This window comes from Coregonus clupeaformis, chromosome 23 (genome assembly GCF_020615455.1).
Source record: "Coregonus clupeaformis isolate EN_2021a chromosome 23, ASM2061545v1, whole genome shotgun sequence".
NCBI lineage: Eukaryota > Metazoa > Chordata > Actinopteri > Salmoniformes > Salmonidae > Coregonus > Coregonus clupeaformis.
In genome coordinates this window covers 31,090,556-31,108,946 of record NC_059214.1, presented here as the reverse complement: position 1 = coordinate 31,108,946, position 18,391 = coordinate 31,090,556, and the positions used below count along the sequence as shown (strand labels likewise).

Genomic DNA, 18,391 nt, shown 5'->3' with positions numbered 1-18,391 from the left:
AGAGAGAGAGAGAGAGAGAGAGAGAGAGAGAGAGAGAGTCCTTTGTGTGACCATTGACCTTGGCCCTGTCTGGCCCTGACTCCTGTTCTCAGTGGGCTGCCAGTTCTCACACACACTGAAACGGTCCCCCATATTCTCAGGGATGGGGCCCAACCCAGCTCATCTCTCCCTGTCAACCTTCAGTCAAACGCCCTGCCCACTAACTCTTACAGCCAACTGAGAAAAGATATGAGCTGTGTGGGCAATATAAAGTTATTTTTCAACACGGGAAAATATGTGAAAAGTGGTGTCAATTCAGTATGATTTATACGCCATCCAGTGGCAACTTTTGGAACAGCAACGTTCGAGGTGTTTGAACTTTTATTTTGAAAGCAGCGTTGAACACGGAAGTAGCAAACTCGCACGTTGGAGTACTTCTTGAACTGCAATCAAGCACACAGAGCAGAGACCTTCAACATGTCTTACAGCGCAAATATAGGCCCGTCAATACTCAGCAGTGATCTCGCCTGCCTGGGCAGTGAATGCGTCCGAATGATGGAGTGCGGGGCTGACTACCTGCACCTCGACGTTATGGACGGGTGAGCAAATCCAGAGAGCACGCTAGCTAACTAGCATAGCCTCAGTCCAATAGAAATCACAAATCAGGCAGTTAACTAGCTAACGTTAGCTGTAACACTGTGAATGAATGCACATTTTAGTTAACGTTAGCAATCACTGCTGCTGCTGTTGAATTGTGTTAATCTCTTGTTAGAAGTCAAGCTAAAAGTCCTTATGGGTGATGTCAACATCATGGCAGATTGCAAAACCAGTCCATATTGCATAACATTCCGCAACTCTGTTTACGACATCCTCTGTTCACTTATCTTTGGTCAGTTTATGTTTTATTCAGCACTGTGATTAGCATTTGTTGTTATTGATCTGCCTGCCTTGTAGCAGCACCAATGTGACTGGAGTAGAATCAGTCACATGAGGATAATGATTTTATCTCGTTCCCCTGAAGTCATTTTGTCCCCAACATCACGTTTGGCCATCCCATGGTGGAGTGCCTGAGGAACTGCGTGGGGCCAGACCCTTTCTTTGGTCAGTAATGAAACCACACTCTGATATGGTTACAATATATCCCTGTTGTATGACAACAAAACATTGACCTATTTATTCTAGCTGAATGTGCTGACCACAGGTACCATTATTACTGACACTGGGGCCACCATGCTACTTTGTTCTTCTTTGCATAGAAGCCATCTCAAAAGTGTCTGTGTGTGTATGTTTCTCTCCTATAGACATGCACATGATGGTGTCGAGGCCGGAGCAGTGGGTGAAACCCATGGCAGCAGCAGGAGCTAATCAGTACACGTTCCACCTGGAGACCACTACCAATGCTGGAAACCTCATTAAGGAGATCAGAGAGAGTGGCATGAAGGTGAGACAGAGAGGCAAAGTTGACTATAGAAAGACCAGAGGTGAGGTCCAGATATGGGAGGTCAGAGAGCGAGAGAAATGGATGGTCACAGATTCATAGTCAGAGAAAGTTCACAACTATGTGTCGTCTAACAGTTGTGCGTCTTCACCCATGTATGGTAATGTCACACTGTGTGTGTGTGTTTTAGGTGGGCCTGGCCATAAAGCCTGGGACCACAGTAGAGGAGTTGGCCCCATGGGCAGGACAGATTGACATGGCGCTGGTCATGACTGTGGAGCCTGGCTTTGGAGGCCAGAAGTTCATGGAGGACATGATGCCGAAGGTAGTGTGTTGTGGTTGTGTCTGTCTATCAGGCTGCATTTACACAGGCAGCCCATCCAATTCTGATAGTTTTTGCCACTAGTTGGTATTTTGACCAATCAGATCAGATCTGTTGGCCATAATTGGGCAAAATATCAAAATTGGCCTGCCTGTGTAAACGCAGCCTATGTGTTATTTTGTGACTTATATTTATGTCTCACTAGAGAGCATGTGTATGATAAACTGCATTAAAAAGCTTCTTTGTCCTCATCTGTAATCGGATTTATACACAAGGTCACTCAGATTCATTTGAATGCAGAGGTTTGTTACAATACCCTCAGTTGACATTGTGTCATCTGAGTATGAATAAGACATTTTAATAATGTTATCTGCTTGTGGCAGGTAAGTGACATGTAGTTTGAAGTTGTCTGATCAATGTGTTAGGGGGGTTCTCTGTGTGTCTCTCTGTTTTGTTTGATTCTCACTGTTTGTTGTCTGCGGATTTGTGTGTGGCTTGATTGAATCTATTTGTTGTGTCCGTTTTGGACATGTGTGGCATATTTGGGACGTGTCATTGACATTCCATTGTCTGTTTCTGTTTGTCCAGGTTAGTTGGCTGAGGAGTCAGTTTCCCTCTCTGGACATTGAGGTGGACGGAGGAGTGGGTCCCTCTACCATCCACAAGTGTGCTGAGGTGTGTACATGCCTCCCCATACCATGCCCCTTTGGGTCCTGATGCTTAACTGCATTGTCTTGTTGCTTGTGTCCATCCATGGGTGTTCACTGTGTGTGTGTTTCTCTTTCTGTGTGTCTCTCTGGTAGGCGGGCGCTAACATGATCGTGTCGGGCAGTGCGGTGGTGAGCAGTGACGACCCTCGCTCTGTCATCGCCATGCTGAGGACTGCCGTCTCTGAGGCCATGCAGAAACGCTCGCTGGACCGTTGACACGCCCCCTGCCTGGAGATCACCACAGTAATGCCTCACACCAGAACGCCATAGCAACATGCTACTACACCCTGAAGTGGGACAGTCAAAATATGTTTATCTTTAGTGGTGAGGGAGGGGTGTGGAAGTGGGTGCCCTGCAGACCAGTGTGCTGATGTTACAGATTGAGCCAGTGAGGCTGCGCCCCTGCCCCTCAATACCCCAGAACATCAGAACCAACCCCAAAGCCCCACACACTCAGCCAGGATCACTACTCAACCAACAATTTACCCACCTACCAGCTTAAGCTTGTGGATAAATTAACACTTTAATGAGAGTGGAACAGTGGTAACGTTGACTGCACACAATCATTGTAAACATTCCTGAATATTTTTTTGAATACTGTTATGTCAAACTAATGAGAGTTATGTCTGACAAAAAAATAAAAAAACAGAATTTAAGGTGTTTTCTTTGCTAGTGGGTGAGAGAGAGTGAGAGGTGTTTGATACAGGACTGCAGAATGAGAGGCCAAATCATGAAGTTTTTAGGACAGGCTAGTATTTTGTCACTGCCCTGTTGAAATAACTTACCATTTCCCCTGTCACATGATACATGGAATCCCTCCTCTTCTTGATCTGCCCAGCAGTATTTTACTCAGTGTTGTAGTACTCGAGACCACATTGAGTGTCTCGGTGTCAGATACATTTTTACTCGGTCTTGGACAGTGAGGACTCGTAATTTCTTCCCGAGACCAGCGGAGTAAAATAGCCTATTCATAATTAAAAGCTTCCATTCAGTCAGTGCATAAAACCGTGTCACCAGGCCAAATATATACACTCCTTTCTTGAAACAATATCTTAACGTCTATTTAAACCTGGGATACCTACTTTACTCGTAACATTACTGTCCTTTTACTTTTGTTGAAAAATATTCTCAAACTTTGTCAGAATTTCCTTGCCTCGCTGGTAGGGAAGAGTGGGGGAAATTGTTGGAAAATTGCTCGCTATTAGTTTTTATTAATCGCTTTGGTACCATTTTCACAAGTATTTGGTACATTTTCACAACTCTTAGTACAAAACTCCAAACTGGGCACACTTCTAAAGCAGCCAGTCTTTCATTCAAAACCGGTCATTGTGCATTCATTTGGATTGTAAACATCTCACCACACAACCACTCAAAATATACGTTTGTGAAATGTAATGAGAATATTAGTTTAATCACCAACACACAATGATATCTTTTCAATTTAGTCATTTTAACTACCAGTTAATCCAATAGCAAGCAATGCAAGATATGCGTTTCAAATCGGCCATAGAAGTGCTGAAAGGAATATGCTACAGTACTGTAAATTAGTTTTCACATTACGCAATACACTTACATTACCCAACAAAATGTACAGAAAATCTATAATTTCCATAATATCTATCCAATGTGTGATCAATGAAGACATCCTCTACAACCATTCAAAAAAACATTTTATTTTTCAGATATAATTGCAACATGGGTGTACTGTCTGTAATCAAGTGTAAGAAATTAAATGAATGAAAATAAAACATAACGTTTAACACGCATTCATTTGCATCAAGCCTGTCTTGAGCATTTGGCCATACATTCTCATCCACATCACAGTGAATGTCCTCATTGTTCATGCACCACAGGAAACACCTTTTGACATGGCAAATCCAAGCTTGACATTGGTTCTGCATTGACGTCGTCGCATGCCTCATCCATGGCCAGAAGGAGGGCGGCACGCTCATAGGGATGGTGATCGTACATCCTCCACCTCCATGCTGAAAAAAAAAACTCAATAGGGATGAGGAAAGGAGAGTATGGGGGCAGGTATAGGGTCACAAATCAGGGATGGGCCCGAAAACTATGCCTGAACCACCTCTGCATGGTGGAACCTGACATTGTCCCACACAATTACATAGGTGACCCCTTCACCTTGATAGGCCTGCTCAATTTGATTGAGAAACACAATGAGGTGTGCAGCGTTGTTGGATCCAAGTAATGGCCTACACCATCTTCAGAGATAGCTGCGCACATGGAGCTGTTTCCTCCACGTTGTCCAGGCACTTGGTAAATGTGTTTCATAGATACCTGGTGCCTCTTCAAAAGGTGGGCGATTGTTGGTAGGCTGATGGATGCCACATTGGCAAAGGTGTCATCGTTCTCCTCAATGGCAATGTCATTCCTGGCCCTCACCATTTCCACCACTGCCCACTCCTGCTGGTCGGTCAGCACACGGCCACCAACATGGGGTCTTCTGTCAATTCTGAGGGTAGAACAGGGTACACTGTAAGAATAGTGTAACATGTTTTGTTAATTTATATGTCATTTACTGTAAATGTAATGGTAAAGCATAGTGCATATCCTGCAGACTTACCGGTTTTCTTTTCAGATTGGGGTGAACTAATCTGGCATGGTAAGGCCTCTGTTTACCACATGGTCAAGGACGATGGCCGGACTTCATTAGACACAACAGTTTCCTGTCGTCTGCCTCGCTCTCTAGAGGCCGTGTCTAGACTTGACAGTTCATGCAGCTTTAGTATTCTAATCATAGTTCTGACATGGAATTCCGAACGCGTCATGCACCTACATTTAAATCTGTGTCCGGATTCCCATTTCCCGCGCTATATTCAAACGCCAGTATGCATTCTATAAACGGTGGAATAGGCTAACTATGATAATAACACAACAACAACTGATGGCAGTAGCTAACTACTGTAGCTAACTAGCCAGCTAACCTCTGTAGCTAGCCAGCAAGCTAGCAAGCACCGCTAAAGGGATTGCAAACGGGTTAGCATATTGTTTCTAAATATTAGCTAGCATTTGAGGCCAGCAAACACGTTCCTCACATGCTAGGAATGCATTTCCACCAACGTTATAATGAAAAGGTGCCTCTGTCCCAAAACACAGGTTTTCTGGAGACTTGTGGGAGGAATGCTGGTGACGTCGCCCACTGTATGTGCTTTCGGTAGCCTGATTGCATCCAGACTGGGGAGAAATCCGCACACAATGCATCCATGACCACCACCTGAAGTGGTCAGCCAGATCTGAACCCAATCAGACCACAAAAGCGAGTAGACCCGTCTTTTCAATGCGATCTTCGTATTCTGATAGCAGAAGTCGCATGTAAGTGTCAAGTGTAGACACGACCTCTGATGTCCACCTCTTTGACCTCTTTGATGGGCACCTTGTCCACAAGCTCTTTGATTTCTTCCTCTCCCTTGCTGTCTATCCTGTTACATGTTGAAAGAAATTGCAAGTATTCACACACACCCTTTTATATGGTGACCAATTGTGGTGACCACTATGTGAAATCAATTAGCAATAACGAGTAGTCATTATGTATGATTATCATGTATCATACAGTGAGGGAAAAAAGTATTTGATCCCCTGCTGATTTTGTACGTTTGCCCACTGACAAAGACATGATCAGTCTATAATTTTAATGGTAGGTTTATTTGAACAGTGAGAGACAGAATAACAACAAAAACATCCAGAAAAACGCATGTCAAAAATTTTATAAATTTATTTGCATTTTAATGAGGGAAATAAGTATTTGACCCCTCTGCAAAACATGACTTAGTACTTGGTGGCAAAACCCTTGTTGGCAATCACAGAGGTCAGATGTTTCTTGTAGTTGGCCACCAGGTTTGCACACATCTCAGGAGGGATTTTGTCCCACTCCTCTTTGCAGATCTTCTCCAAGTCATTAAGGTTTCGAGGCTGATGTTTGGCAACTCGAACCTTCAGCTCCCTCCACAGATTTTCTATGGGATTAAGGTCTGGAGACTGGCTAGGCCACTCCAGGACCTTAATGTGCTTCTTCTTGAGGCACTCCTTTGTTGCCTTGGCCGTGTGTTTTGGGTCATTGTCACGCTGGAATACCCATCCACGACCCATTTTCAATGCCCTGGCTGAGGGAAGGAGGTTCTCACCAAAGATTTGACGGTACATGGCCCCGTCCATCATCCCTTTGATGCGGTGAAGTTGTCCTGTCCCCTTAGCAGAAAAACACCCCCAAAGCATAATGTTTCCACCTCCATGTTTGACGGTGGGGATGGTGTTCTTGAGGTCATAGGCAGCATTCCTCCTCCTCCAAACACCGCGAGTTGAGTTGATGCCAAAGAGCTCGATTTTGGTCTCATCTGACCACAACACTTTCACGCAGTTCTCCTCTGAATCATTCAGATGTTCATTGGCAAACTTCAGACAGCCCTATACAGTGGGGGAAAAAAGTATTTAGTCAGCCACCAATTGTGCAAGTTCTCCCACTTAAAAAGATGAGAGAGGCCTGTAATTTTCATCATAGGTACACGTCAACTATGACAGACAAATCCAGAAAATCACATTGTAGGATTTTTTATGAATTTATTTGCAAATTATGGTGGAAAATAAGTATTTGGTCACCTACAAACAAGCAAGATTTCTGGCTCTCACAGACCTGTAACTTCTTCTTTAAGAGGCTCCTCTGTCCTCCACTCGTTACCTGTATTAATGGCACCTGTTTGAACTTGTTATCAGTATAAAAGACACCTGTCCACAACCTCAAACAGTCACACTCCAAACTCCACTATGGCCAAGACCAAAGAGCTGTCAAAGGACACCAGAAAAAAAATTGTAGACCTGCACCAGGCTGGGAAGACTAAATCTGCAATAGGTAAGCAGCTTGGTTTGAAGAAATCAACTGTGGGAGCAATTATTAGGAAATGGAAGACATACAAGACCACTGATAATCTCCCTCGATCTGGGGCTCCACGCAAGATCTCACCACGTGGGGTCTAAATGATCACAAGAACGGTGAGCAAAAATCCCAGAACCACACGGGGGGACCTAGTGAATGACCTGCAGAGAGCTGGGACCAAAGTAACAAAGCCTACCATCAGTAACACACTACGCCGCCAGGGACTCATATCCTGCAGTGCCAGACGTGTCCCCCTGCTTAAGCCAGTACATGTCCAGGCCCGTCTGAAGTTTGCTAGAGTGCATTTGGATGATCCAGAAGAGGATTGGGAGAATGTCATATGGTCAGATGAAACCAAAATATAACTTTTTGGTAAAAACTCAACTTGTCGTGTTTGGAGGACAAAGAATGCTGAGTTGCATCCAAAGAACACCATACCTACTGTGAAGCATGGGGGTGGAAACATCATGCTTTGGGGCTGTTTTTCTGCAAAGGGACCAGGACGACTGATCCGTGTAAAGGAAAGAATGAATGGGGCCATGTATCGTGAGATTTTGAGTGAAAACCTCCTTCCATCAGCAAGGGCATTGAAGATGAAACGTGGCTGGGTCTTTCAGCATGACAATGATCCCAAACACACCGCCCGGCAACGAAGGAGTGGCTTCGTAAGAAGCATTTCAAGGTCCTGGAGTGGCCTAGCCAGTCTCCAGATCTCAACCCCATAGAAAATCTTTGGAGGGAGTTGAAAGTCCGTGTTGCCCAGCGACAGCCCCAAAACATCACTGCTCTAGAGAAGATCTGCATGGAGGAATGGGCCAAAATACCAGCAACAGTGTGTGAAAACCTTGTGAAGACTTACAGAAAACGTTTGACCTGTGTCATTGCCAACAAAGGGTATATAACAAAGTATTGAGAAACTTTTGTTATTGACCAAATACTTATTTTCCACCATAATTTGCAAATAAATTCATTAAAAATCCTACAATGTGATTTTCTGGATTTTTTTTCCTCATTTTGTCTGTCATAGTTGACGTGTACCTATGATGAAAATTACAGGCCTCTCTCATCTTTTTAAGTGGGAGAACTTGCACAATTGGTGGCTGACTAAATACTTTTTTTCCCCACTGTATATGTGCTTTCTTGAGCAGGGGGACCTTGCGGGCGCTGCAGGATTTCAGTCCTTCATGGCGTAGTGTGTTACCAATTGTTTTCTTGGTGACTATGGTCCCAGCTGCCTTGAGATCATTGACAAGATCCTCCCGTGTAGTTCTGGGCTGATTCCTCACCGTTTTCATGATCATTGCAACTCCACGAGGTGAGATCTTGCATGGAGCCCCAGGCCGAGGGAGATTGACAGTTCTTTTGTGTTTCTTCCATTTGCGAATAATCGCACCAAGCTGCTTGGCGATGGTCTTGTAGCCCATTCCAGCCTTGTGTAGAGCCAGAAATCTTTCTGATTGAGAGGGGGTCAAATACTTATTTCCCTCATTAAAATGCAAATCAATTTATAACATTTTTGAAATGCGGTTTTCTGGATCTTTTGTTGTTATTCTGTCTCTCACAGTTCAAATAAACCTACCATTAAAATTATAGACTGATCATTTCTTTGTCAGTGGGCAAACAAAATCAGCAGGGGATCAAATACTTTTTTCCCTCACTGTACATGTAATTTAGATGTTTATACTTTACAAACACACATTTTATTTCTGTAGTTCTGTAAGCCCATATACAGTAGACAAACCAGTTTAAAATCTATAGGTTTACCAAACGGTTAAGTGATTAACCATTAAGAGCAGTTGGATTAAATTATGTATTTAAACAAATTAGAAGAGAATCATATGGAAAGTATTGTGAGCATTGCATTGTGAAAGGCAGTTACTGTATATGAAAGGTGTTTCTAGATGAAACACTGATTAGGTTTGGTGAAAAAGTAACTGTGTGATTTTGTGTGTTGTACATAGCCAATTGAAAATGTGCTTAAAGTTTTGAAAGAAATGCCATTTTGATTATCTGTTTTGAGTTTTATACTAAGAGTTGTGAAATCTGACCACATACTTGTGAAAGTAGTACCAAAGCGATAAAAAAATAACTGTAGTAAAGAAAACGGGGAAATTGTAACAGTCTTTATATCTATTATAGACATGTTTGCACAGTGGCGAACCTATTGGACCTAGGCCTTCAGTGTGTGACAGGCTCATGATGCTGAAAGGACAGCAACGGTAATACCATCATGTAGGAGAGGGCACTTTTTGTAATACACAAAGGGCCAGTGGTGTAGTGGAGTCTATAGGCAGGTACAGTGCATTCGGAAAGTATTCAGACCCCTTGACTTTTTCCACATTTTGTTTCGTTACAGCCTTATTCTAAAATTGATTAAATTGTTGTTTTTCTCATCAATCTACGGACAATACCCCACAATGACAAAGCAAAAACAGGTTTTTAGATTTTTTTGCAAATGTATATATATTTAAAAAACGGAAATATAACATTTACATAAGTATTCATACCCTTTACTCAGTACTTTGTTGAAGCACCTTTGGCAGCGATTACAGCCTCAAGTCTTCTTGGGTATGACGCTACAAGCTTGGCACACCTGTATTTGGGGAGTTTCTCCCATTCTTCTCTGCAGATCCTCTCAAGCTCTGTCAGGTTGGATGGGGAGTGTCACTGCACAGCTATTTTCAGGTCCCTCCAGAGATGTTCGATCGGGTTGAAGTCTGGGCTCTGGCTGGGCCACTCAAGGTCATTCAGAGACTTGTCCCTAAGCCACTCCTGCGTTGTCTTGGCTGTGTGCTTAGGGTCGTTGTCCTGTTGGAAGGTGAACCTTTGACCCAGTCTGAGGTCCTGAGCACTGTGGAGCAGGTTTTCATCAAGGATCTCTGTACTTTGCTCCGTTCATCTTTCACTCAGTCCTGACTAGTCACCCAGTCCCTGCTGCTGAAAAACATCCCCACAGCATGATGCTGCCTCCACCATGCTTCACCGTAGGGATGGTGCCAGGTTTCCTCCAGATGTGACGCTTGGCATTCAGGTCAAAGAGTTCAATCTTGGTTTCATCAGACCAGAGAATCTTGTTTCTCATGGTCTGAGTCCTTTAGGTGCCTTTTGGCAAACTCCAGGTGGGCTGTCGTGCCTTTTACTGAGGAGTGGCTTCTGTCTGGCCAATCTACCATAAGGCCTGATTGGTGGAGTGCTGCAGAGATGGTTGTCCTTCTGGAAGGTTCTCCCATCTCCACAGAGGAACTCTGGAGCTCTGTCAGAGTGACCATCGGGTTCTTGGTCACCTCCCTGACCAAGGCCCTTCTTCCCTGATTGCTCAGTTTGGCTGGGCGGCCAGCTCTAGAAAGAGTCTTGGTGGTTCCAAACTTCTTCCATTTAAGAATGATGGAGGCCACTGTGTTCTTGGGGATCTTCAATGCTGCCTAAATGTTTTGGTACCTTCCCCAGATCTGTGCCTCGACACAATCCTGTCTCGGAGCTCTCCGGACAATTCCTTCGACCTCATGGCTTGGTTTCTGCTCTGACATTCACTGTCAACTGTGGGACCTTATATAGACAGGTGTGTGCCTTTCCAAATCATGTCCAATCAATTGAATTTACCACAGGTGGACTCCAATCAAGTTGTAAGAACATCTCAAGGATGACCAATGGAAACAGGATGCACCTGAGCTCAATTTCGAGTCTCAGAAAAGGGTCTGAATACTTATTTAAATAAGGTATTTCAGTTTTTAGTTTTTAATACATTTGCTAAAATTTCAAAAAACCTGTTTTCGCTCTGTCATTATGGGGTAATGTGTGTAGATTGATGATGAAAAAAAGCGTAACGTAACTAAATGTGGAAAAAGTCCAGGGGTCTGAATACTTTCCGAATGCACTGTATATGGCATATACACACTTTTTTTCTTTCAGTGGACATTGCCTATACCCACTTCTTAATCCCTACTGTTGCATATCAAAGTAGTGTAGTGGAGGTATAAGACTTATTCATGATGTAGTACAGTAGAGAAATCATGCACAAAGTAGACAACACAACTGCAAAGCACGTGAAATACACTATATATACTAAAGTATGTGGACACCCCTTCAAATGTTGGATTCGGCTATTTCGGCCACACCTGTTGCTGACAGTTGTATAAAATTGAGAACACAGCCATGCAATCTCCATAGACAAACATTGGCGGTAGAATGGCCTTACTGAAGAGCTCAGTGACTTTCAACGTGGCACCGTCATAGGATGCCACCTTTCCAACAACTCAGTTTGTCAAATTTCTGCCCTGCTAGAGCTGCCCCGGTCAACTGTAAGTGCTGTTATTGTGAAGTGGAAACGTCTAGGAGCAACAACAGCTCAGCCCCGAAGTGGTAGGCCACACAAGCTCACAGAACGGGACCGCCCAGTGCTAAAAATCATCTGTCCTCGGTTGCAACACTCACTATCGAGTTCCAAACTGCCTCTGGAAGCAACGTCAGCACAAGAACTGTTCATCGGGAGCTTCATGAAATGGGTTTCCATGGTCGAGCAGCCGCACACAAGCCTAAGATCACCATGCGCAATGCCAAGCGTCGGCTGGAGTGGTGTAAATTATTATTATTATTGTGTAAAGCTCGCCGCCATTGGACTCTAGAGCAGTGAAAACGCGTTCTCTGGAGTGATGAATCACGCTTCACCATCTGGCAGTCTGACAACGCTACCTGCCCGAATGCATAGAACCAACTGTAAAGTTTGGTGGAGGAGGAATAATGGTCTGGGGCAAGTAGCAGAAGAATGACATCGGTAGCTGGTAGGGTAGGTAGGAAAGACGTTTCAATTCATGATATCTACCAGTAAATGCTAACTAAGGCAACAAAGGGTATGCAAAACAGGTATTTAAAAAGTTTGGTCCATAGTCTTGGCTATTTGCGATTCGTAATTCAGTCATCATGCGCTGTTTGTATGAACATTTCTAAAGGCTTTCCCAAAAAACCTTCCCAATAAAATGTGGACTGCAATGTAGGCCTACCTGACAGAATTATATAATGTTGATTTGTATATTAGAGGGCAACTACACCCTCCAAACAAAACATATCTTTTTTTTCCCCCAGACCTAAAAAATTGTCTCCTGATGTGGTTTAAGCATTGTTGTGGACATAGAACATAACATTGTGTGATTTTGAAGTTTTCATAAGAAAACATAGGACTTTTCACACAGGGCGCCTTTCCTTCACAAAGGACCCACTGCAAAGCGCCGATGGAAAGACAGCAGTCACACATAGCATGATGTTAAAGGATAAGCAGTCAAAACACAACCATTAGGCTAAGCATTTCCCAATTGAAATGTACAACTATTACTTCCCATTGCAAAAAAACATTTCATGTTTAGCACACAAAGTAACCAGTGATCTAAAATGTAAATGCAACAATGTTTCACACACATACAGTGGGGAAAAAAAGTATTTAGTCAGCCACCAATTGTGCAAGTTCTCCCACTTAAAAAGATGAGAGAGGCCTGTAATTTTCATCATAGGTACACGTCAACTATGACAGACAAATTGAGAAAAAAAAATCTCCAGAAAATCACATTGTAGGATTTTTTATGAATTTATTTGCAAATTATGGTGGAAAATAAGTATTTGGTCAATAACAAAAGTTTCTCAATACTTTGTTATATACCCTTTGTTGGCAATGACACAGGTCAAACGTTTTCTGTAAGTCTTCACAAGGTTTTCACACACTGTTGCTGGTATTTTGGCCCATTCCTCCATGCAGATCTCCTCTAGAGCAGTGATGTTTTGGGGCTGTCGCTGGGCAACACGGACTTTCAACTCCCTCCAAAGATTGTCTATGGGGTTGAGATCTGGAGACTGGCTAGGCCACTCCAGGACCTTGAAATGCTTCTTACGAAGCCACTCCTTCGTTGCCCGGGCGGTGTGTTTGGGATCATTGTCATGCTGAAAGACCCAGCCACGTTTCATCTTCAATGCCCTTGCTGATGGAAGGAGATTTTCACTCAAAATCTCACGATACATGGCCCCATTCATTCTTTCCTTTACACAGATCAGTCGTCCTGGTCCCTTTGCAGAAAAACAGCCCCAACGCATGATGTTTCTTCCCCCATGCTTCACAGTAGGTATGGTGTTCTTTGGATGCAACTCAGCATTCTTTGTCCTCCAAACACGACGAGTTGAGTTTTTACCAAAAAGTTCTATTTTGGTTTCATCTGACCATATGACATTATCCCAATCCTCTTCTGGATCATCCAAATGCACTCTAGCAAACTTCAGACGGGCCTGAACATGTACTGGCTTAAGCAGGGGGACACGTCTGGCACTGCAGGATTTGAGTCCCTGGCGGCGTAGTGTGTTACTGAAGGTAGGCTTTGTTACTTTGGTCACAGCTCTCTGCAGGTCATTCACTAGGTCCCCCCGTGTGGTTCTGGGATTTTTGCTCACCGTTCTTGTGATCATTTTGACCCCACGGGGTGAGATCTTGCGTGGAGCCCCAGATCGAGGGAGATTATCAGTGGTCTTGTATGTCTTCCATTTCCTAATAATTGCTCCCACAGTTGATTTCTTCAAACCAAGCTGCTTACCTATTGCAGATTCAGTCTTCCCAGCCTAGTGCAGGTCTACAATTTTGTTTCTGGTGTCCTTTGACAGTTCTTTGGTCTTGGCCATAGTGGAGTTTGGAGTGTGACTGTTTGAGGTTGTGGACAGGTGTCTTTTATACTGATAACAAGTTCAAACAGGTGCCATTAATACAGGTAACGAGTGGAGGACAGAGGAGCCTCTTAAAGAAGAAGTTACAGGTCTGTGAGAGACAGAAATCTTGCTTGTTTGTAGGTGACCAAATACTTATTTTCCACCATAATTTGCAAATAAATTCATAAAAAATCCTACAACGTGATTTTCTGGATATTTTTTTCTCAATTTGTCTGTCATAGTTGACGTGTACCTATGATGAAAATTACAGGCCTCTCTCATCTTTTTAAGTGGGAGAACTTGCACAATTGGTGGCTGACTAAATCCTTTTTTCCCCACTGTAAGTTATTTTCAAGAGATGGCTAACAGCATGTGAGCTGCAATAAAAAAACAGTTCCACTCACCAGATGAGTTATTCTTGAAAAGGGAGAAGCTAACAAATTAGCAACAGCATCTATCCTCTTCGATAACATCTACTGCAGCCGCTGTAAACTAGCCTACAACAAAAGCTAACACCTGCGGAAGCCGCTGCAAACTAACTTCCAACAAAAGCTAGCTGGCTAGACCGTGGGAAAACTACTGCTCGCTATTGCGCAGTGACCTGTTGGCCTTCGAGAAGGCAGAAGTTTCAATACTTTTTTGTAAAAACGGTCCCACCCATTACAAGTCAATGTGATTGGTTGATTCCACTGTCACTCCACAATTTTGCTTTAATACAGTTGAATGGCAGATGCCTTCTATCAAGCTTCTGATGGCCTAGCCAATGGCTGACTTAGCTATCTATATTTCTCTCCCCAGAGACCACCAAAGAAAAATCCTGATTGGATCATGTTTCTCTTCAGTTAACCCTTTCCTTTTTAACAAAAACTGAACAGATTAAATCCGAACATAATTGAAAAGAATATCATTAGAATTATTAGAATTATTTTATAAATCCTTAGCACTTCTCTGAAGGTGTAGAAGGCCCTCATTGTTTCCCACTGTGTTTCGGTTAGTAATAATTTGTAGAGTGGCTCAATTTGCCCTCAGCATGCATTTTTTAACCATTCTGAATGTCTAAAGAAGTCATATGTTCTTCTGAAATATGAACACAGAAATACTGGACATTTTGAACTCTTATTATGGTGGTGATTTGACAAAATTTCAATCATGGTCTTGAATTGGACTTGTATTTTTCTGGTCTCGGTCTTGGACACCTCGCCCCCCTCCCGGTCTCAGTCTTGACTCGGTCTCACCCCTCCCCGCCCCTTCCGGGCTTGGACTTGACTTGGACTCGATTTGCCCCCGTCTTGGTCTTAAATCGGTCTCGCTTTAGGTGGTCTCGAACACAACACTGATTTTTACTACTCAGACACTAGAGGGCAAGCTTGCGCAAACTATTCATCCTGATGGGTTTGTATGCCAGGACTGTCATTCATTTCTTTTCAGATCCCGGTTTTCTGTATTATCTTGTTTACTCATGATTTATTACTTACTGATATTAAGTCATGAGATTATCGATAACAGTAAATTATCCATAAATAACTGACTAACATGTGCCATAGGAGAGCATTAGTGATCTTCTTGATCCAGCACTTCCATATCTCATTTTAATGTGTGATGTAAAGTTAATACCTGGCTTTGAATGCATGCATAAACTAACAGCTAATAGTTGCATTACAGGATAAGTAGAATAAAAAAAATCCTCTCCCTGCCCTGATAGGAAGAATGTTTCTATTTAACACAATTTAACTCTGACAATATTTTTTTCTAGTTAATAATGCAAGAAGAATATCAGGTGTTTTCCCCCTTTTAGTTACCTGTTTTTACCTGCTCACTGCTCAAAGCCCTTCTACTGCAGGCAGTCATTTTGTCTGAGAGATAGGGGGCATTTCTACATCTCTCATATCTCTATGCCCACTGGAACAAACCTCTTGTCAATGAGAATCATACATGACATACTTTTAGCTGCAAGCCGCTCGTTCTAAATAATGCAACATGTCTGGGAGATGATTCACATTCTCCTGCAATATTGATTTCAGAAATCTGTATTTCCGTTTCAGTGTCACATATCGCACAAGACAGAGGTTCATAGGAGACTGACTACAGATCCGTTTTTTACAGAAACTGTAATACCCGGGTGGCTTTTGAGATCTGTGTGTGTGTGGGGGGGATGTAGGGACATGTAAGAGCTGTCTCCGCACCACGTGCTCTCACCACTGGTGTCCCCCAGGGCTCAGTTCTAGGCCCTCTCCTATTCTCGCTATACACCAAGTCACTTGGCTCTGTCATATCCTCACTTGGCCTCTCCTATCATTGCTACGCAGACGACACACAACTAATCTTCTCCTTTCCCCCTTCTGATAACCAGGTGGCGAATCGCATCTCTGCATGTCTGGCAGACATATCAGTATGGATGACGGATCACCACCTCAAGCTGAACCTTGGCAAGACGGAGCTGCTCTTCCTCCCGGGGAAGGACTGCCCGTTCCATGATCTCGCCATCACGGTTGACAACTCCGTTGTGTCCTCCTCCCAGAAGAGCCTTGGCGTGACCCTGGACAACACCCTGTCGTTCTCCGCTAACATCAAGGCGGTGACCCGATCCTGTAGGTTCATGCTCCACAACATTCGGAGAGTACGACCCTGCCTTACACAGGAAGCGGCACAGGTCCTAATCCAGGCACTTGTCATCTCCCATCTAGATTACTGCAACTCGCTGTTGGCTGGGCTCCCTGCCTGTGCCATTAAACCCCTACAACTCATCCAGAATGCCTCAGCCCGTCTGGTGTTCAACCTTCCCAAGTTCTCTCACGTCACCCCGCTCCTCCGCACACTAAACTGGCTTCCAGTTGAAGCTCGCATCTGCTACAAGACCATGGTGCTTGCCTACGGAGCTGTGAGGGGAACGGCACCTCCGTACCTTCAGGCTCTGATCAGTCCCTACACCCAAACGAGGGCATTGCGTTCATCCACCTCTGGCCTGCTGGCTCCCCTACCTCTGCTGAAGCACAGTTCCCGCTCAGCCCAGTCAAAACTGTTCGCTGCTCTGGCACCCCAATGGTGGAACAAGCTCCCTCACGACGCCAGGACAGCGGAGTCACTCACCACCTTCCGGAGACATTTGAAACCCCACCTCTTTAAGGAACACCTGGGATAGGATAAAGTAATCCTTCTAACCCCCCCCCTTACCCCACCCCAAAAAATAAATAAATAAATAAATTGTAAAGTGGTTATCCCACTGGCTATAAGGTGAATGCACCAATTTGTAAGTCGCTCTGGATAAGAGCGTCTGCTAAATGACATAAATGTAAATGTAAGAGGGTCACCTGTGTCTATTGCTCTCTTAATAGATCCTGACAAGGTTTTCCTACAGCTGGATCTCTGCCACGTCTCAGACTGCACCATCATTACAAGGCATGATAGTATCTGGGGAGAATGCTGTGAATCATACGTGCACACTATTCTCTACATGTATGTATAAGACACTGCACATTTACGTTTGATGAAATGCTTGTCATCTTTAAGAGACGAAAACAGAGAAGTGCGATGGTGCACTATAACCCCCATTCTAGAAATTCCCAATTAAAAAGGGAATCATAGATTCAAGGAGGAAAACTCTTGACAGAAGACTTACACATGGGTAAACTCACATCAAGCACACGTACACATAAGCCTACTGTGCTGTACGTATAGCCAATGCTACTCAAGGGAATGGAAAAGTTATGTCACTGGTGCCATAGCAACCATATCCAGATGCTGCCATTTACTGAGCGAGAGAGAGTGAAAGAGATTATGTAGCGTTGGTTAGAGCCTTATTCTGACGCGTGCTCTCCTCCTCCACACTCTGTATCACGTCAGGGTTAGCTGCCTACTGTACATGTTTCACTGTATGTCCGCAGGCACTTGCAGGAGAGAATGATTGTTGGGTGCACACACACAGAAGCTTATTATAACCCCAGTAACGTACAGTACCAGTCAAAAGCTTGGACACACCTACTCATTCAAAGGTTTTTCTTTATTTTTACATTGTAGAAAAATAGTGTAGACATCAAAACTATGAAATTACACATATGGAATCATGTAGTAAACAAAAAAGTGTTAAACAAATCAAAATTTATTTTATATTTGAGATTCTTCAAATAGCCACCCTTTGCCTTTGACAGCTTTGCACACTCTTGGCATTCTCTCAACCAGCTTCACCTGGAATGCTTTTCCAACAGTCTTGAAGGAAATCCCACATATGCTGCACACTTGTTGGCTGCTTTTCCTTCACTCTGCGGTCCGATTCATCCCAAACCATCTCAATTGGGTTGAGGTCGGGGGATTGTGGAGGCCAGGTCATCTGATGCAGCACTCCATCACTCTCCTTCTTGGTAAAATACCCCTTACACAGCCTGGAG

At 43.7% G+C, this 18,391-nt stretch overlaps 1 protein-coding gene across 1 annotated transcript; it reads left to right on the top strand.

The window, feature by feature from the left end:
- Positions 1 to 365: 365 nt before the first annotated feature.
- On the top strand, positions 366 to 3,105 carry LOC121536855 (ribulose-phosphate 3-epimerase). The gene is made up of 6 exons (XM_041844454.2): positions 366 to 578; positions 1,001 to 1,080; positions 1,281 to 1,420; positions 1,608 to 1,742; positions 2,328 to 2,414; positions 2,543 to 3,105. Exons 1-6 carry the CDS (start codon positions 457 to 459, stop codon positions 2,663 to 2,665), a joined length of 687 nt encoding a protein of 228 aa, XP_041700388.1. The 5' UTR covers positions 366 to 456; the 3' UTR covers positions 2,666 to 3,105.
- Positions 3,106 to 18,391: the final 15,286 nt, after the last annotated feature.